Genomic DNA, 22,086 nt, shown 5'->3' on the forward strand with positions numbered 1-22,086 from the left:
ATACAATGTGTTATGTTTTGGGCTAAAATATGTAAAAAGAAATTAATTTGTTAGTACTCTGTATGTACAGTTAAAATTACTCTTCTTTTAAAAATATTTGAAATTACAAAATTTCAGGTATACTTAAAATTCATATTATTAATTGAGAATCTAACACCAATTATTAAATTTATTTCCAGGCTCATTTATAAAATAATGTTATATCTTGCTTGGGATTCTTTTTTGTGAAGAAAGTCTGTAAACTCTTTTGCTTTGTAAACTCTTTAGAATTTTGTGAGTCCATTAGAATGTAGGTAGTAGTGGACATCCTTCAGATGGAAGTAGATGTTTTTCTAAGTTTGTCAACAACAATGTAGTTTGTGGTGAGATAGAAATGAAAATTGTAAAGTCAATGTGATTTAGAAGAATAGGATAAAATAAGAAGATATTCATAATGACAGGCAAATCTTCATCAGTTCTTCAGTTCAACAAGAACCCATAACGTTATAAAATTACAGCCTCAAGTATGTACCCCTAGACAAGACCTGGAGCCAACAACGACAACCACAAAATAGTGAAGATAAGTAAAATGTTTTTCTTTTGTATATCTTATACCTCTTGAAGCTTTCCAAATTTGTACAAAGACAGAATTTTAATGGTGATGTATGTTAGGGTAAGAATACATGGCAGAATGTGATTTCTGACATGCTTTCACCTCCAGGACTCTAAATGACTTCTCTCTATAGTGTAACATAATTATCATAATTTAGTAACCTCGGTCACCAAAAAGTGCTTTGTAAAATAACAATTTTTATGGTGGTGTTAAATACATACCCACCCTTGACTCTTTAAGATGGATCTCCGCAGTATTTTATTGCCAAACAACTGTAATGTACCTAGAACTCAAGTACATACAGGTCACAACAAACAGATTATTAGGTGCTTCTATATAAGTTCACAACTTCCTAATTACTGAAATAGGAGGATAAAAGTGATAGCAGTTGACATATAAAATGAGCAACAACACTACAGTATTTTCTCCAATATAGGCATTGTGAGAAAATACAATATTCTAGATACAAAACTATATTATACACAAAGCTTTAGCTATCTTGTACAAACATTCTAAAACCAGTCCAATTTCTTTTACTGTACAAAAATATTTTACTCAATACAGAAAATGCATATAACTATGACAGTGATGCTTTTTTCAAGTTATCTGTCTTCTTCTAAATAATCAGATCATCTTCAAAAACGTAACCAACTTTCTTCAGCCCTAGAAAGAGAGAAATAAACTCACATGTAAGAAACAGTAACTTCTTCATGATAGTAAAATCAAAGTTTCACTGTGAACACTCACCTAATACCACAGGTTGACTGAGAACATAGGAAAGCCACTCATTTAGATCTGTTTCTTTTCCAGAGCCTCCCAGGTCAGGGGGCAACCAGTCAGGAGTTATGTGGCTATGTAGTGATTCCATGTCATGTCCATGTAAGAACAGCTAAACAGAAAATATTTCAAACTAACAAGTAATCACATGTATCTTTTTGATATGGCTAACTTTTGTTTAAAGATAGTCTCTTTTGCAAATAAAAAATATAATAGCTGACCCAGTACAAGAAGATCCCTGACAGTTGCAGTGGGTGGAGTGCTGTAGCTTCACACTCCTACCTCAACAAGTCATGTAACATGATTTTATAAACAGCTCTATGAGAAAGTTATGGAGTGAACCACTTGCAGAAAATATTCTGTGGTGGTTATTAGGATTGATAAAACTTTCAGAAAAAAAAGGTTTTTGTCAACTAGATGCAAAGCAATCAAAGTATTTGACTCAGATCATAATATAAGAATAATGAAGAGAAAAAGAGGCAATCTGTTAGAATGTGGGATTCTGACAATTTCATTTATTGGGGAATGAATTAGAAACTCTCAAGTCTGTGGCCACAACAGGGTTGCTTTTATGCGTAGATAATCCAAGATGAAACCCAGGAGTCTGCAACTTGAAAGGGCCCATGCCACAACATTTAGAGTATTACATGGCATAAAGTACAAACTAATCTCAATAAAAAGGGAGAGTAGTTTAAAAACGAAAGTTCCAAATGAAAATTCTTTTCCTTTTTTTAATCTCCTCAAGTCATTAAATTTTCATTTGTGTAGTAAATTGTTATACAACTAGATAACAATCCTTAGACATTGCATTATGGGTTTTTAGTTTGAACTTTGCCCTAAAATGATTTCTTTCCAAGTCAGTTATCATAAAATCTAAAATTTCACTTCACGTCACCTGAACATTCATTCAGTGTAGCAATCTGTAGACTCTGACTACTGTCCTGAGCCACAAGACTGGGCACACACTCTGATATGAGTAAACAGAAGATGCAGTAAGGTAATAATAATAAACGTTGACACTGTGGCAATCATATGAAATATAGAATATTGTGGATACCTGAAGAAATATTCTGAGTTAAATAATTAGTGCAAATTTGTGTGAGACATCAGAGAGTACTGACTGTGTGTAAATTGACTAAAGAAATTATGAATTTATGTTTGAAGAAAGAGGTTCAAAAGGAAAGTGGTGTCAGAAAGAGAACTGAGAGTAACCATTATTAGAAGAAATAATTCAGCACAGAGAATTATTAAGGCCAGTGGTATGTATCCAATGGATGTGAAGTAAGAACTGCTTACACAGCATAAACTGGAAACAATGGCGAAACTAATGGAAACAATGAAGTTTAAAAGCATTCCTTACATAGGTTGGCAGACTTTTAGATTAGCACTGTCGATTTTTCATGAGTCTCACCAAAATTTGTAAGATTGTGCTCACTACAAGTTACAGTCTGGGTGAGGTCTGATGTCCCTGAACGGGTTGTACAACTGGGAACAAAGCTCTGTGGAGGATGGTTACCTGCTTCCTCCAGCCACCAGCACCCACGGTGAATTGACTGCGGGCATTGGTATAAGGTTATAACTACTAAACATAATAATTTCTTTTCAACTGCTGCAGAAAATGTGTTCATTGTTTGTAAAAAACTATTTATGCATGTGGTATACAATTTTGTATTATCTCAATACCATAAACAGACCTAACAGTTTCTAATACGCATTGCACATGTACACTGCTATTGGTAGGAAGGTAATCAACCAAGTCCATTGCTTATCACACTGCTGAGCAGCAAAATTGTGAAAGTTGGAGCAGGGCAGCACCAGAGGGAATGCTGGACTCTGCTGCACAACTTTGTAGCCAGTAGTTTCAGAGACAAGAAGAACATAATACAACTGGGTAGACCTATAACTGAATCACACATCACCACTATAAGTCCATATCACAGTTCATTATGCATCTATACAAAAGCAACAAGTGGTTATCAGGATGCCTAATACTTTAAAGCTGAAATATGCAATCATTCTGAACTCATACATGAGTGTGACAAAAAGCTAAAATTTCATTCAATAGGTTCTTCTGTGTTTACAGGAGCATTAACTCTAATAGAAAATGGCTTGACTGCATCTATTTCAAACACATTCGTGAATAAAATAACAAAGGAGAATAATGAATTTTGTCTAATTTATTCTGGGTAATGTAACTGATATGTACAATTTCTTGCAGAACTTCTTGATGCTAGCTGTCATAGCTGTTAGTCAAGTAAATTAAAGGTTTATAAAATTCATGAAAGAGCTCAGAGTTTTGATGGAAATGCAAATGGATGGTCATTTCAATGGATTCCAGTCATGAGTGATAAACATGTTTCTAGTCCAATGGTCATTCATCATTTCACTGAATTCAGTGCTATTGCAAGCTGTGACAAAGATCAAAGGATGCAGATTTTTTTTCCTCTCTTCCACTGGTCTACCTACCTTTCTTTCCAAGTAAACAAAAAGAACTGGGTTCTACACTGAAGAGCCAAAGGAACTGGCACACCTCCCTAATATCGTATAGGGCACCCGCGGGCAATCATAAGTGCTACAACACGGCATGGCATGGACTCGACTAATGTCTGAAGTAGTGCTGGAGGGAACTGACTCCATTAATCCAGCAGCACTGTTCATAAATCCATAGAGTATGAGAGGGTGGAGATCTCTTCTGAACAGCACACTGCAAGGCATCCCCGATATGTTCAATAATGTTCATGTATGGGGAGTATGGTGTCCAGCAGAAGTGTTTAAACTCAGAAGAGTATTTCTGGAGTTACTCTGTAGCAATTATGGACATGTGGGGTATCGCATTGCCCTGCTGGAATTGCCAAGTCTGTCAGAATGCACAATGGGCAGGACGGATGCAGGTGATCAGACAGGATGCCTACATGCGTGTCACCTGTCAGAGTCGTATCTAGATGATTCAGGGGTCTCATATCACTCCAACTGCACAAGCCCTACACCATTACAGAGCCTTCACCAACTTGAAGAGTCCCCTGCTGACATGCAGGGTCCATGGATTCATGAGGTTGTCTCCATACCTGTAGATGTCCATCCCCACGATACAATTTGAAATGAGACTCTTCTGATCAGGCAGCATGTTTCCAGTCATCAACAGTCCAATGTCAGTGTTGACAGGCCCAGGCAAGGTGTAAAGCTTTGTGTTGTGCAATCATCAGGGGTACACAAGATGGCTTTCGGAACCGATATCCCATATCGATGATGTTTCATTGAATGGTTCTCTGCTGACACTTGTTGATGGTCCAGCATTGCAATTTGCAGCAGGGTTGCTCTTCTGTCATGTTGAATGATTCTCCTCAGTTATTGTTGGTCCCATTCTTGTAGAATCTTTTTCCAGCTGCAGCAATATCTGAGATTAGCTTTTTTACCAGATTCCTGATATTCATGGTACACTTGTGAAATGGTCATACAGGAAAATCTCGCTTGATCACAACCTCAGAGATGCTGTGTCCCATCACTTGCACATTGACTATAACAGCACATTCAGACTCACTTAAATCGTGATAACCTGCCATTGTAGCAGCAGTACCTGATCTAACAACTGTGTCAGTCACTTTTTGTCTTATATAGGCATAGCCAACCAGAGCACTGTATTCAGCTTGTTTCCATATCTCTGTATTTGAATACGCATGCCAGTTCTTCGGTGCTTCAGTGTAGATGAGGAAGTAAAGAAATGACTGTCTAAAGTGTCAGCTACGTGGTGGAGTTTTGCATTTTGTGTGTGAGAACCTTAAACTGCAGACATTTGTTTCATGAAAAGCCTATACTACTGTGCATGGATTTGAAATCATGATGCAAGAATTCATTTCAGTTTCATTCAACATACTTTTGCAGACTGTTTCCCTTTCACTGACACATTATTTGATATATTTCAGTCTGGAATTTATGATGTTAGCTAATGTATGATAAAATTAATGAATTTGAAGAACTGCTGAAAATTAAACGTAATGGACTTGTGAGAATATGGGAAAAACTAATTCATGGCCATCATACACACTAACAGGTAATTAAATGTCATATGAATAATACTTCTGTCATTTTGGCAACAATCTTTGGAATAAACTACTATAATTTTTTTTACACAGTTGTTTTTTCTTGTTTAAGAAAAATGCATCATGAAAATGTTGGTGATTTCTTGAATTTTGCTGTCAAATGGGCTCCAGACTGCATGCTATGAAATTATAAACCTCTTTGAACTTATTTAGACTACTCTTGCATCCAGTACCTCAGCCAAGAGAAGCCTTTCAGTTATGAAAAAGATAAAAAAACTATGTATGCACTTCATACCCTCAAGAACAGCTTACAATGTTAGCTCTATTATTAATTGAAAATGATTTCCTGTGGAAGCTGATGTCTTGAGTTTTATGGCGCAGTGAGCAACAAAATTGCCATAAATGTATTATCATATTTAAAAATGAAATTTTATTCTATTGTAACTGCTATTCCTGACAGTAAGTTCAGTACATACCACTGATCAAAGAGTAATATTAGTAAGACAGAAGTAAAGGCATTCACATCTATTGGGAATATGGCAGACCATGAGAGAAGGAAATGACATATTTAAAGACTCAATGAAGGGGAACTGCATGACAGAGTCCCAAAAGAAACTCAGTCTTAAACAAAGCAGCAAGGGCCAACAAGTGCAATCGAAGTCACATAAACCTGACAAGAGGATTGAGTACTAGGAGTTAATTTATAAACGAAGAATACAACTCAAAGAAACAGAAGAGTTTTCAGAAGATCACTATCCTCTCTACACAACTGATAAAATTTAGAACAGCTACATTAAGAAAAAAGAAAAAGATGGGAGATCAGGGTGTAATGCCCTGCTGTCAACTTCATCAGACAATCATAGGCTCAGATTGGACAGAGGTGAAGAAGTGTTATGTAAAAACTCAAAGGTTGGCACTAACTCTATGACTGCTGATGTGATATTTGTTTGGGTTTTTTTTTCAGTTATCTATATCCTTGACTGTGCATGCTAGGCTGCCCAGTTTAGTCAAGAATAAATGTGTTCCAAATGATAATATTAATTATCTGAAGTAGTGTGTCAGGTTTATTCTTATGGGTGCAGCAAAAAATACAAACGTGATCTCATCAAAGATACAAGATCGCAAGACTGTATGCAATAAAACTAGTGCTTCTGGGCATTGTCAAAGTTGCAGTTAAACAGGAGATGGCTGTACCATTCAAACTCATTCAATCATTTAATAAAATATTTAGAACTGCACTTCAGACCCAAGTGGCTAATGCTGGTGGAACACCTGGTGAAAATCAGTCATTTTTTATGCCTATCCAACTGGGACCCAACTTTTCTTGAGAACACTACTCATCAGATAATGATTTCTCATATGAATGAAGATGTAAACTATGCAATCAAATTTCAAATTACTCCGGTCAGTTAAAACCATTTGTGATGAAGCAAGCTTGCATAATTTTAATTCCCCTCTTGTTTTGCCATCTGCCTGCTTAAATTCGTTTTGTTACTTTTAACTGATTATCATTAACATACATGAATATAATCTGCACTTCCATAAAATAGAAAGATTGGCCCTTAGTTTTAAAGTAAATAACTCCAGATCTAATTTTGTGATTAGTTTTGTGTATGTAATTGATTTTCTAATTTGTTTTGACTATTCCTTGTTAGTATCTTTCATTATAGGGTGAAAACAGTAATTGTTTCATGACTTATATTCTATTGTTGACATGTAAACAAATATACATTCTGTAATAATTGTAAACATTTGGAAGGTGAGATACTAGCAATCTTAAAGTATCTATTTGACTCTATTCGGAAACATGCTAGCAAAATCAGCCCTGAATTAATTCAAAAGTAATTAACAGTTTGGTCAAAAGTATTGTTTGTGCAACTATATTTGTTAATTTCACGATTTAAACAAATAATTTGGCCTAACTCTTGTAGTACAAGAAACTGTTAAAAAGAACCAGTTTTTCGATGAACTCAGTTAATTTAATTAGTTTAGTTTTAACTGTAGTTTCTGTAATTTTAACTTTGAACAATGTGTAGTTTCAGCACCTATTATTGTGATAACATATAAGGGCCAAATTTTTGGTCACAAGACAGTTGGTCCAGGGCCAAGTTTCAGATAAGAAACCTGTACTGGTTATTAAAACAACCAGCTCTCTGAGACTGCAGACGTCTGTGCAAGTTGTGCTTGTGTGAGTGTGTGTGTGCGTGTGTGTGTGTGTGTGTGTGTGTGTGTGTGTGTGTGTGTGTGTGTGTATGTGTGTCTACTGCTGACAAAGGCCTTAATGGCTGAAAGCTATGATTGTGTGAATCTTTTTATTGTGCCTATCGCGACTCAGCATCTCCGCTATATAGTGAGTAGCAACTTTCCTTCTCTCGTATTGCTACAATGCTTCAATTTAACTGTGAAACAAGTGTTAAACAATTAGGTCATGTGTAAAAACCAATGTCAATGGCAGCTTCATATGCACCTGATTATTATTCAAGAACTGTGGACTTTGTGGTTATGTCTTTACTGCTCGGGGATGTTCAACAGTAAACTACTGTAGCAATATGTGGAGCTTTGCATGCGAACTATTTATGAGGCTTATCGTAAGTTAAACAATAGTGCACTGGACATATAACTGTGTATTACTGAGAGGTTGTGAACAGTGAAACTAAAGTACTATGAAACACAACTACGTACCTGTCAGCTACATAATTTGCAGTAATCAGTGTCTGAATCCACAGTCCATTTTTTCAGCAAATGTAGGAATGCACAATGTTGACACTGAAGACAACAATCAACAAACAAAGAGATAAAGCAGGTGGAACTGCCACATGCGGTGTCCTGGCAGGTGAGGAGTATTGTACGTAACCACAATAAACAAGGACTCGCGAATTTTGAGCAGTAAATTTTACAGCGGTTTACAGTGTAATGGAGCACCAGCCAGTCGTGCAGGGTTTTCATGGCCACAGTGGGACAGCAGCTAATCAGTGACCAGTTTCTATGGAAGCAGCCACTGAGCACAGGAGCAGCCAATCAGCATGGAGGTGGATACAACTGACCGGAAGTAAACAAGACGCTTCGCTGAGAGAATTACAATGCGCAGCAGATGATGAATCAAGAGGACAACCACAAAAATGGCCTTTATTCCCACAGCACTACAGGCCGTTTAGCCTCTTGCCAACTCTCAGCAAGATCTGTGAGTGCCTCCTGCTTATTCCCATATGAGACCACATCACCAATGAGCGACTTCTGCTGGATTTACAATTCGGATTCCGAGCATAGTCAGGTTAGTCCAAAGCTATCTCACAAACAAAAATTTCTCTGTCAAGGTAGAAACAGTCATCTCCACCAAAAGCCATATTCATGCTGGGATGCCACAGGGATTGGTCTGGGGCCCGTTTTGTACAATCTGTACAATCTGTACACTGCGAACACTCCCACAGCCCCCCTGGTGCGCACCACACAGTATGCTGACGACACAACCCTTTACACTCATAATGCGAGTAAGGACCTGGTCATTCATAGGCTACAAATGGTTTTAGATAACACAGAAACCTGGGCCTGTCGCTGGCGCATCACCATCAACCCTGAAAAGACATGGTCTATGCTGATCACCTGGAGACTTGGGAGACGTGAACCCCCTCAACGTCCCCCCTTTCACCTCCAGCGATATGGATCCTGACTCCCCTGGTGCAGATCCACCAAGTATCTAGGCGGAACCCTGGACTCAAGACTAAGGTGGAAACCCCACATAGATGACATCCACAGGAAGGTCTGTGCCAGAATGCCCATCCTACACCCAGTCCTCAACACAACAGAGCCTTCCCTGCTCTGTAGGAGTAAATGTCAATCAAGCCCTTATATGGCCAGCAATGGAGTATGTGTGCCCTGTCTGGGGATATGCAGCAAAGCAGCATCTGGACAAACTCCAGAGGCTGCAAAACCGCGCCCTCAGGAGGGCACTGCATCTACCCATGGGATTTCCCACCAACAATCTGCATGCCGCTGCCAAAATGCCCCTCCTCAAAGAAAGATTCCAAGATCTGGCAAGGACTTTCTATGAGAACTCTTCCAGATCTAGAAATAACCACATCCACTTCTTAGGTCAGCATGACATGTCCTGTGATAAGCACAAACACGCTATAATAATCTTCGAGGATTAAGTCAATGAGAAAAATCCCAAAATTTCCAAGTCCTAATATCAATCCTTAATCCTTAAAATACCCAACATCTCACCAACCTCAGGCAAGTACAAGATAGGTTTTTCTGAGTGATAATTTTGTCTGGTCAGTAATGAAAGTTAAATTTGCCTTAGCATAAGGATCTGTTATTGTGGAGTGTTTTTCAGTAGAGTAAATTGGGCATTAAATAAGCAGAGCAGGTGTTTATTTATTACATAATGAAACAATAATGAAATAAGAAAGGAAGCCTGTCTTTGCAGTGGGGATATTTTTTGAGAATGCACTCCACTTGTTAATTAAATGAGAAAGGTAAGTAAAATAATGGTGGTGACAGACATGACTGAGTAGTGACCAATGGTGCACTTTGAAGTTGTTTTTTGGGGGATCAGTAGTACCAGGACTGGATGTGATGGCCCGGCAAATCTGCTTTTTAAGTAGGCTGGTGGGGTAACTACGTTCAGTAAAGGCTGAGGTGAGAATGGTGGTGTACTGCTGTAAAGAGTCTGCATCTGAACAAATATGTTTGCCTCAAATGCCAGGGCTGTATCGGAGGGAACATTTGACATGCAAAGGACGGCAACTGTCAAAAATTAAGTACTGTTGTTTGTTAGTAGGTTTAATGTGAACAGAAGTGTGTAGCTGGCCTTTGGTAAGGATGAGACCAACATCAAGAAAAGAGGTACTGGATTCAGAATAGGACCATGTGAAATTTATTTGGGAGAAGGTGCTCAGAGATTCCAGGAATTTTAACAGGTCAGCCTCACCATCTCCGCAATATTCTTCTCAGACCCTATGCTGTTCCTGCACCCATCTACCTAAAGTATGGCTCCTATTCCTGTGATCATCCCTGCTGCAAGAACTGCGCAATGCACACTCCTACCACCACCTATACCAGCCCTGTAGCTGACAAAACATATAATTTCTAAGGGACAGCCACCTGTGAAATGACACATGTTGTATACCAGCTGTTATGTAAACACTGCTCAGCCTTTTATATTGGCATGACTACCACCAAATTACAGTTAGAATGAATGGGCATAGGCAGTGGGTGTATACTGGCAACACGAAATATCCTGCTGCAGTGCCACAAGTAAGAACTAGTGCTGCAACACATCCTTGGTTCTTTCCAACCATCTTGCCTTAATTTACAGTAATTTCTTCACAGTTTTCTACATCTTTCATTTTCTTACCTGTCTATTTTCTGTTCCCTCCCACCTGTGTTATGTACAATGCACTTAGCTTTTCACTATTATTAACTCATGCATAATTTTTAAGCAGTAATCTCTGTCTTGCATATAACCCTGTCTTCCACCTTCAAACTCTCGGGTTTTCGGATCTCTTCCAGTGCAGTCCCCAATGATCAGTCTTTTCTTCTCATCCCATTTGGCAAGTCTCTCCTGAGCCGCAGTTCTGGGTGACTTTCCTGAAATCTGCTCCTTTTCCTTGACCTCTCCAGTCCTTTTGCTTCACCACTCTTCCTACCCCTTCAACCCTTCTGTCTGAAGAAGGAGTCGCTGGTTCCAAAGGCTTGCCTAATTATAACCTTCTTTTAAGTGTGTCTTTTGCGGCTTTTATCTTAAGTAATAATATTGTTGGTCTGGAGTTTATTTTTAAAGTTATAGACACCCAACTGTGTGTTTATTAGGAGCCTACAAGACATCTGACGTATGGGAGTATCAAAAAGGAGGAAGCAAAGTGCATTAATAAAATGTGAATGCATCCTTTTAACTTATATGTAAATTAAATTTTAATACATTATAAAAGTATTTAATAGTATTTGGAAACTTACCCTTTTCTGCATACGTTCATTAAGGAAGCTCTTGAATAGTGAAAATACCAGACCAAAAATTGCTGGTTCATTTACAACATGGACTCCGTTTATTCGTATAGGAAAGCAATTCTGTAAATGAAAAATTTTGCTGTACCAGTGTTATTTTAGTGTTAATATATAGTATTAATAATAAGATACTCAGTAGAATGACCCCATTTAGTGATCTATTATCTGTCAAAAATAAAGAAAGAAAGGAAGGACATTCTTTCAGCAGTCAAGTATTGAATCTTTTCATCCTCTTTCCTCTACGCTCAGTACCACACAGTATAGAAAACAAGCAAAGTGGTTTTCTGCTGATTATATTATGCAATCCTGACAACTCTGTGTTGGAATTTTAATGTAAACGTATGGCCAGAAGTTCACAGTGCTGCTACAATAGTGTATTTATGACAATATTTTACAGCTACACACTAACCAGTATGGAAATACAAAGGAAGAGATAGCACAGTGTGTGGCCACAGATTGGATAGACAAGCAAAGGAAACATCATCATCATCATAAAGTGTATTTAAATTCTGGGACAACAACAGAGTAATAGTAGTTGGTAGAGGAGCAAACGATTGCCATAGTAATGGCAGATTTAAAGTCCTGGTTCACAAACGGCATAGTTACCATAAATGTGAACATATGAAAACTGTAAATTTAGCAATACATAGTAAAATGTTCTTATAAATTAAAATTTGGAAGAGTAAATTATTGCACAGCGATACAAAAGAGTGACCTTCTGGTGTACTTTTGATATTATATTGACAATCTTGGTAACAACAATATTTGTGAGCTAATAAAAATAAATGAATAATATGTATTTGATCATATCCTTATATGATTCAGTGTAAGCATCAGCACACTGAATCATTTGTTTGGATAGTTTTCCCGGTCTAAATAGCATAAGAGTAAGGCAATGTACATTCACTCATGATGCATGTGATTTCAGAGAGTGTGTCCATACAGTTCACAGCCCTGCTTATAGAGGCCACCTGGGTCAGCCTGCCGGTGTGCTCTGGAGAGCTGCCAAAGAACAGTATTATTTAAGCAATCACAAATGAGTGCTTGGTTTATTCTTGCTGTTGTATTACTGTTGTCCAGTCAATGTGCTCAGTGCTACACAGTGCTATCAGAATATTAGGTGTTACTCTATAAAGTACTGTGTTCCATAAAGTATGTTTTTTCATGGTATAATAAACTTGGCGATAAGTGAGGGTTATGTTTTCTCTGTGTGCCAGTGCTAAGTCAGCTGACATCATCTCAATGGAAGAAATATTCCAACATCTACCAAATGTAAATGGAATGAGGCTAATGATTCAAAGACACTTCCAGCTTCACCACAGTTCGTCATTGTTTCACATTCTGAAGGTGGTCAGTCCTTCACAACAGTAAATTCGTTTATTATTCAGAAAGGTGATGATGCAATTGCTGGCCCTGTGAAATCCTGCTCTCGTTTATGGAATGGCATTCCGCTTTTGGAGACTACTTCTGATTCACAGGCACAACAACTGCTTGCCACCTCGCTTCTCCATGGCCGTCCCATTCATGTCAAGGCCCACAGAATTCTGAATTCTTGCTGTGGTGCTATGTATACTAGACTGCTTGACTTTCTGACCAAGGCCGAAATCTAATCATACCTTTCTGATCAGGGTGTCATTGCATTCATCAGGTGATGAAAAACGTAGAATCCACCTTAGTGCCCACCTGCAGCCTTTTTCTCACCTTTGATGGAGTGGTGCTTCTGTCCAAGGTTAAAGCAGGCTATGAAATTATCACAGTCTTCCAAACCCGATGCACTGCTACCATTGCCATCACTTCAACCACGCTAGAACGTCTTGTTGACACCCAGCCAAATATGTACACCGTGGCACACGAGGGCAATTATCCACCTCCTTCTCCCCACTGTGTCAATTGCAGTGGCAGCCATGCTGCCTCCTCTCGGGATTGTCCCATTTATCTCGATGAGAGGGCTGTCCAGGAGATCCAGGTAAAGGAAAAAGTGCCTTACCCAGCCGCTCGCAAGCTATTGGATAGTCACAAACCTGCGTTCTCCCGCCTGGCACTTATAGTTCTGTTTTTGCTACCTCTCGCTCCATGAAGGACATGGCCATGCAGACATGCGACCTCAAATTCAGCTCTGAGGTTGTGAAGTCGCCCAGTGTCAAGGTAGCATCGCTATCCCCTCGTACACCTGTGCAACAAACCATCAAACTCTCGCCTCAGGAAGCGAAGCCACCAGCTGCACAACCAGTAGGCCAGAATGGACAGAAGGAGTGCTCCCGTCAAGACTTCCTACATCCCTCCAGCCAACCAACACCTGAGTCCTCCTCTGCTAACCAGAAAGGCTCAAAGAACAACAAAGGCAAACGATCTTCTCCTTCACCGAATCAAAGATCCTCTTTGATGGTGTTGCCATGTGATACCTTAGCCTGACCAGTCCCCTTGTCACCGGTGTGCACCACTGACCGTTTTTCTGCGCTGGACTCTACAGACCAATAGCACAAACAAGCCGATGCTTCAGTGGACCTCATGGAGCATTATTCTCCTGCTTCCATGCCCTGTAGCAGCAGTTCTTTGCAGGCTGTCACTCGGCAGCTGCCGAGGTGACACCACTTCATTTCTTAATCATCATGACTCTCCTCCAATGGAATGTTCGTGGGCTTTGGTCCCACATATAGGATTTATGGCTGCTTTTAGCATTGTCGCATCCCCTTGTACTCTGCCTTCAGGAAAAAAAAATTACATCCTCATGACCGCCTTGAGCTTTCACATTTCTTCCCAGTTTGTTTTGATCTTCTCCCTGAGATCGGCATTCTGTCTCATGGGGACGTCATGCGACTCATAAGGGATTACGTTCTTAGCCAACCCATCGCCCTGACTACCCATATTCAAGCTGTTGCAGTTCGCCTTTTCCTTCCTCACCTGACCTTTTCCCTCTGTACCATTTATATCCCTCCATCATTCAGTGTCAGCAGGGCAGACTTCCTTCAGCTTATCGGCAGCTACCTGCCCCATTTTTTCTACTCGGTGACTTTAATGCACATTATCCCCTTTGGAGTTCTCCCAGGACCAGTCAGAGAGGAGCCCTCTTGGCTGATCTTAATCAACTCAACCTGGCTGGAGTGGCCGAGCGGTTAAAGGCGCTACAGTCTGGAACCGCACGACCGCTATGGTCGCAGGTTCGAATCCTGCCTCGGGCATGGATGTGTGTGATGTCCTTAGGTTGGTTAGGTTTAAGTAGTTCTAAGTTCTAGGGGACTTATGACCACAGCAGTTGAGTCCCATAGTGCTCAGAGCCATTTGAACCAATCAACTGAACCTCTTCGGCCTTAACACTGGAGCACCCACATTCCTTTCTGACTCCTTGCACACCTATCCCCATTTGGACTTATCATTCTGCACTGCCCAGTTTGCCCATCGTCTTGAGTGGTCAATTCTTTCTGACACATGCTCGATCGACCATTTCCCATGTGCTATCCATTTGCTGACTCCAACCCCACCTGCGTACATACCCAAATGGCAGCTTACTAAGGCTGACTGGCAGCTTTACTCCTCCCTGGCGACCTTTGAAGAACAAGATTTGCCCGGAAGTGATTACCAGGTGAACTATCTCACAAACGTTATTCTTACTCCTGCAGAACATTCCATTCCTCGCATTTCCACTTTACCACGCCGTGTCCCAATCCCATGGTGGACTGAGGCACGCCGCGACGCAATTCGCGCGTGGAGACGTGCCTTCCGCATTTTTAACCATCATCCTACGATGGCAAACTGCATTCATTAAAAACATATGAGTGCAAAGTGACGCTGCGTTCTTCGGGACAGCAAATCAGCTAGCTGGATTTCATTCACTAGTTCTTTTAACAGTTCCACCCCTTCCTCTGTTGTGTGGGCCATCCTCCGACGACTCTCTGGGACCAAGATCCGTTCGCCAATTTCCGGCCTGGCAGTAGCAGACATTGTCATCGTGGACCCTATTGCCATCTCCAACACCTTGGGCCGCCATTTTGCGGAAATTTCGAGTTCTTTCTACTATCACCCTGCCTCACTCCATCGGAAACGAGCGGAGGAAGCTCACGCGATACCCTTCTCTGCTCAGAATCATGAGTGTTACAATGCCGCCTCTACTATGAGGGGTCTAGACCATGCTCTCAGTTCATCCCGATCTTCCACCCCAGGGCCAGACACTGTCCACATTCAGATGTTGCAGCACCTTTCTCTTGTGGGCAAGCACTTTCTGCTTAATACATGCACCCACATCTGGACAGAGGGCACGTTTCCTGGACGTTGGCGTGAAGCCACCGTCATACGTATAACTAAGCCCAGTAAGGACAAAAACCTTCCTTCTAGCTACCTCGCCATCTCTTTCACCAGCTCTGTTTTCAAGGTGATGGAATGTATGTATGATTCACGGCCGGCTGGCATGGTGGCTCGAGTCTCGCAATTTACTAACGACTGCACAGTGTGGGTTTCGAGCGCCCCATTCTGCAGTTGACCATCTAGTTTCTTTGTCCACCCATGTCATGAATGGTTTTCTGTGGAAATCCTAGACTGTGGCCGTGTTTTTCGGTTTGGAGAAGGTCTACGACACCTGCAGGAGAACTGGTATCCTCCATACTTTTAACACGTGGGGCTCCTGTGGCCGCCTGCCCCGTTTCCTTCAGGAACTTTTAAACGGTCGAGTTTTCAAGGTGCATGTGGACTCTGCCTTGTGAGACACCCTTTAGCCAGGAAACCGGTGTGCCTCAGGGTTCCGCTCTGAGCGTCGTCCTCTTTGCTATCGCCATTAACCCTATACTGGCCTGTCTCCCGCTGCTCATCTCTGATCCCAAATTGACGATTCTCCACGGACCTGCCTCACTGAACAGCGTCTACAGCGATGTTTTGATCGTCTTTACTCCTGAAGCATCGATAATGGCTTTTGTTTTTTCACTGACAAAACCGTCTGTATGAATCTCTGGCGGTGCATTTGGTTTCTCCCCCGATCTTTACATCTTGGGCCTGTTGCTCTTCCGTTCGTTGAAACTACGAAATTCTGGGGCTCATGCTCGATAGGAAACTCTCTTGGTCCTCCCATGTGCTTTACCTGGCAGCCCACTTTACGTGGTTCCTTAATGTTCTACTCCCTCAATTTTCTACATGTCCTCAATGTTACTTCCTGGGGTGCAGATAAAACGACCCTCCTCCGCTTGTACTAGTCCCTTGTCCGTTCGAAACTAGACTATGGCTACTGTGTTTATATTTCTGCACGTCCGTCCCCCTTACGCTGTCTCTACATTATCCACCATCGTGGCATCCGTTTGGCCACTGGCGTCTTTTACACTAGCCCGGTTGAGAGTCTGTATGCAGAAGCTGCTGAACTACCACTGTCCAACCGCCATGACTTTCTCCTCAGCAGGTATGCATGCCGTTCGTCTGCCATGTGTGGCCACCAATCTTATGCCTCCTTCTTCGATGATTCCTTTGATCGCTAGTATGGGGCGTGTCCCTCTTCTCTGTTATCTCCTGGGGTCCACTTTCGGCACTTGCTCCAGCGGCTTAACTTCACGCTGCCTGCAACTGTCCCGGTGGGTGTAAAGTCTTCACCACCTTGGCTTCGTGCAGCGGCCCATGTTCACCTTGGGCTTCATTCGCTTCCTAAGGACACTACACCAGCCTCGCTCTGTCGACTTCAGTTTCATGACCTTTGCACGGAACTTCGCGATTGTACCTTTGTGTACACCGATGGCTGTCAGACTGACCGTGGTGCCGATTGTGCCTTCGTTATTGGCACCAACGTTTTTCAATATCGGCTTCTGGCACACTGCTCAGTATTTACAGCCGAGCTCTTCGCCCTGTATCTGGCCACGGAGTACAACCAGCGACACAGACTTTTCAATTGTGTCCTCTGCTCAGACTCTCTCAGTGCCATTCAAAGTCTATGTGCGCTGTACTCCGCCCATCCCATAGTGCAACGGGTCCAAGGAAACTGTCACTTGCTCATCCATGGTGGAGCCAGTGTGATGTTTCTGTGGGTTCCAGGTCATGTCGGTCTGGCGGGAAGCTAGGCCGCTGACGCTGCTGCCAAGGCTGCAGTCCTCGTACCACAGCCCACTAGTTCCTCTATTCCCTCCAGAGATCTCTGTGTTGCCGCCTGTCAGCAGGTTGTGTTCCTTTGGCATCGCCATTGGTCCTCCCTTCATGGGAATAAGCTCCAGATTATTAAGCCTCTCTCAGCGGCTTGGACGACATCCTCTCGGCCCTCCCGCTGGAAAGAGATTATTTTAACTAGGTTGCTTATTGGGCACTGCCTCTTCAGCCATGGTCATTTGTTAAATGGCGCTCCCCCACTACTTTGTACACATTGCGCCCAAGCCTTAACTGTCTGCCACTTCCTCACGGAATGCCCATATTTTAACCGTTTACTTTCCTGCTTGGGTTTGCCGTCAGAGTTATCGGCCGTTGTAGCAAATGACGCGCGGGCTGTCGACGGCGTTCTACTTTTTATCCATCGCAACAGTATGGCGTACGCCATTTAATTTTTAGTTCTGGATCTCCGTTTCTCTATGGTGTCTTTTGCAGCCCTTTCTCCACGTCCCTGTTTTTAGCTGTCTTCTCTTACGTCAGTTGGGATTGAGGCATAGCCCTTTGCTAACTCCTCTCTGTCTTCATGTCCTATAGTTTTGACTTGGGTGCGTGTGACCCCAGTTGTTTTTTCTCAAGACCGTTACAGCTTGTATTTAAAGCAAACCTGATTTGCAGCATCGTAGTTGCGCTATTAGTGCTACTCTTAGGCGACTGGCCCGAAGTTCGAATAAACATCATCTTTCAGATGCAGAAACACTCCTTCCGACTTTCGTTTATGTCACATTGACCCTTTTTGGTGTTGTGATTTTCTTTCCGTCAGCGTACATATATTTTTTTTTTTATAAAACACTGAAGAGCCAAAGAAACTGGCACACCTGCCCACTATCATGTAGAGTCCCCGCGAGCACGCAAAGTGCCACAACACGACGTGGCATGGACTCGAGTAATCTCTGAAGTAGTGCTGGAGGGAACTGACACCATGAATCCCGAAGGGCTGTCGAGAAATCCGTAAGAGCAGGAGGGGGTGGAGATCTCTTCTGAACAGCGCGTTGCAAGGCATCCCAGATATGCTCAATAAAGTTCATGTCTGGGGAGTTTGGTGGCCAGCGGAAGTGTTTAAACTCGGAACAGTGTTCCCGGAGGCACTCTGTAGCATTTATGGACGTGTGGGGTGTCGCATTATCCTTCTGGAATTGCCCAAGTCGATCGGAACGCACAATGGACATGAATGGATGCAGGTGATCAGACAGGTTGCTTACGTACGTGTCACGTGTCAGAGTCGTATCTGGACGTATCAGGGGTCCCATATCACTGCACATGCCCCACATCATTACAGAGCCTCCGTCAGCTTGAACAGCTCCTTGCTAACATGCAGGGTCGATGGATTCATGAGGTTGTCTCCATACCTGTACACGTCCATCCGCTCGACACAATTTGAAAGTAGACTCGTCGGGGCAGGCAACGTGTAGAGCCTAATGATCTCAGCAGTTTGGCCCCTTAGGAACTGACCACAAATTTCCAGACAACATGTTTCCCGTCATCAGCAGTCCAATGTCAGTGTTGACGGGCCCAGGTGAGGCGTAAAGCTTTGTGTCGCGCAGTCATCAAGGGTACACGAGTTGGCCTTCAGCTCCGAAAGCCCATATGGATGATGTTTCGTTGTGAATGGTTCACACACTGACACTTGTTGAGAGCCCTGCATTGCAATCTGCAGCAATTTGCGGAAGGGTTGCAGTTCTGTCACCCCCACTTCATCGCTACCTCGTAGACGTTCTACATCTACATTTATACTCCGAAAGCCACCCAACGGTGTGTGGCGGAGGGCACTTTACGTGCCACTGTCATTAGCTCTCTTTCCTGTTCCAGTCGCGTATGGTTCGCGGGAAGAACGACTGCCGGAAACCCCCGTGCGCGTTCGAATCTCTCTAATTTTACATTCGAGATCTCCTCGGGAGGTGTAAGTAGGGGGAAGCAATATATTCGATACCTCATCCAGAAACGCACCCTCTCGAAACCTGGACAGCAAGCTACACCGCGTTGCAGAGCGCCTCTCTTACAGAATCTGCCACTTGAGTTTGCTAAGCATCTCCATAACGCTATCACGCTTACCAAATAACCCTGTAACGAAACGCATCGCTCTTCTTTGGATCGTCTCTGTCTCCTCTGTCAACCCGACCTGGGACGGATCCCACACTGATAAGCAATACTCAAGTATAGGTCGAGCGAGTGTTTTGTAAGCCACCTCTTTTGTTGATGGACTACATTTTGTAAGGACTCTCCCAATGAATCTCAACCTGTCACCCGCCTTACCAAGAATTAATTTTGTATGATCATTCCACTTCAAATCGTTCCGTACGCATACTCCCAGATATTTTACAGGAGTAACTGCTACCAGTGTTTGTTCCGATATCATATAATCATACAATAAAGGATCCTTCTTTCTATGTATTCGCAATACATTACATTTGTCTATGTTAAGGGTCAGTTGCCACTCCCTGCACCAAGTGCCTATCCGCTGCAGATCTTGCTGCATTTCGCTGCAATTTTCTAATGCTGCAACATCTCTGTGTACTACAGCATCATCCGCGAAAAGCCGCGTGGAACTTCCGACACTATGTCATTTACATATATTGTGAAAAGCAATGGTCCCATAACACTCCCCAGTGGCACGCCAGAGCTTACTTTAACGTCTGTAGACGTCTCTCCATTGATAACAACATGCTGTGTTCTGTTTGCTAAAAACTCTTCAATCCAGCCACACAGCTGGTCTGATATTCCGTAGGCTCTTACTTTGTTTATCAGGCGACAGTGCGGAACTGTATCGAACACCTCCCGGAAGTCAAGGAAAATAGCATCTACCTGGGAGCCTGTATCTAATATTTTTTGGATCTCATGAACAAATAAAGCATGTTGGGTCTCACACGATTGCTGTTTCCAGGATCCATGGCGATTCCTACACAGTAGATTCTGGGTTTCCAGAAATGACATGATACGCGAGCAAAAACCATGTTCTAAAATTCTACAATAGATCGATGTCAGAGATATAGGCCTATAGTTTTGCGCATCTGCTCGACGACCCTTCTTGAAAAGTGGAACTACCTGTGCTCTTTTCCAATCATTTGGAACCGTCCGTTCCTCTAGAGACTTGTGGTACACGGCTGTTAGAAGGGGGGCAAGTTCTTTCACTTAAGCCGACTATAACACCACGTTCAAACTCACTTAAATCTTGATAACCTGCCATTGTAGGAGCAGTAAGCGATCTAACAACTGTGCTGGACACTTGTTGTCTTATATAGGTGTGCCGTATTCTGCCTGTTTACATACGTACCTCTGTGTTTGAATACGCATGGCAATGCCAGATTCTTTGGCGTTTCAGTGTAGAATGAATGTGAGATACAAATTTTATGAAGTGGTTGTTGCAAGAAACGATTTGGCGATTTCTATGTTGTGGACATTTTATCAGCAGAAGATTAGTAGAAATCTCGCGGCACCCCTGACATTACTGGCGGCACGCACCAGTGTGTCGCTACACGGCGGTTAAGAAATGCTCCACTGGACCGTGGGCTGCGGACAGACCTACGATGAACAACGTATAGTATCCAGAATGAGATTTTCACTCTGCAGCGGAGTGTGCGCTGATATGAAACTTCCTGGCAGATTAAAACTGTGTGCCCGACCGAGACTCGAACTCGGGACCTGTGCCTTTCGCGGGCAAGTGCTCTACCAACTGAGCTACCCAAGCACGACTCACGCCCCGTCCTCACAGCTTTCCTTCTGCCAGTACCTCGTCTCCTACCTCCCAAACTTTACAGAAGCTCTCCTGCGAATCAAGCAGGACTAGCACACCTGAAAGAAAGGATATTGCGGAGACATGGCTTTGCCACAGCCTGGGGGATGTTTTCAGAATGAGATTTTCACTCTGCAGCGGAGTGTGCGCTGATATGAAACTTCCTGGCAGATTAAAACTGTGTGCCGGACCGAGACTCGAACTGCCAGGAAGTTTCAAAGTATAGTATTCACGAAGAGTGAAAGAAGTGAGTGAAACAAGAGCGTGGAAGAGTACTGAAGGTCGCCGACCTCGGCGCGGCTGAGCACTCACCGCGAGGTAGTGGACCATGGTGCGCGCGAAGCCGGGCGAGAGCGCGCGCAGCTGCTCGAGGCCCAGCCCGCGCAGATCGAAGACGGCCTGCACGCCCGACAGCTGCGCCGCGGGCTCCAGCGCGGCCACCTCGCCGCACAGGCCGGCCGCCTGCAGCAGCTCCTCCGCCTGCCAGGCCGCGGTCCGCCAGCGGCCGAGGCGCAGCAGCAGCAGCCGGCGGGCGCGCACCTCCAGCACGCCAGAGGTCAGGCAGCGCCGCACCCACGGCCGACGTGGGCGCCGCCAGCCGGGCCCGCGCTGCCGCACGAACTCCTCGTACAGCTGCGCCTGCGCAACAAACGGTCGCGGAAGGCGTGCGTCAGTGCAGGGACGCCAGGATAAAGGGAGTGAACCGTCCATTAGGGCGGTTCACAAACAACAACTCAAGCACAGTAAAAACTCGTTTAACCGTCACTCTTTAAACCGCCAGTTTCTGTTAACCGTCACTGCTGTAACAGCATAATAATACCGTAATAACGGAATGCTCTAAGGTG

At 43.0% G+C, this 22,086-nt stretch overlaps 1 protein-coding gene across 1 annotated transcript in view; it reads right to left on the reverse strand.

Annotated features, from left to right (window-relative positions):
• Positions 1–324: 324 nt before the first annotated feature.
• LOC126456619 (alpha-tocopherol transfer protein-like) overlaps positions 325–22,086 on the reverse strand; it is a 94,669-nt gene continuing 72,907 nt past the window's right edge. Inside the window, exons 2-5 of the mRNA XM_050092363.1 lie at positions 21,554–21,880; positions 11,362–11,472; positions 1,340–1,481; positions 325–1,255 (exon numbers count right to left, since the gene is read on the reverse strand). Of these exons, the coding sequence (XP_049948320.1) occupies positions 1,209–1,255; positions 1,340–1,481; positions 11,362–11,472; positions 21,554–21,880 (627 nt within the window). The 3' untranslated portion in view covers positions 325–1,208. The remainder of the gene's footprint in view (positions 1,256–1,339; positions 1,482–11,361; positions 11,473–21,553; positions 21,881–22,086) is intronic.

The sequence above is a fragment of the Schistocerca serialis genome, chromosome 2, assembly GCF_023864345.2.
Source record: "Schistocerca serialis cubense isolate TAMUIC-IGC-003099 chromosome 2, iqSchSeri2.2, whole genome shotgun sequence".
Classification (NCBI taxonomy): domain Eukaryota; kingdom Metazoa; phylum Arthropoda; class Insecta; order Orthoptera; family Acrididae; genus Schistocerca; species Schistocerca serialis.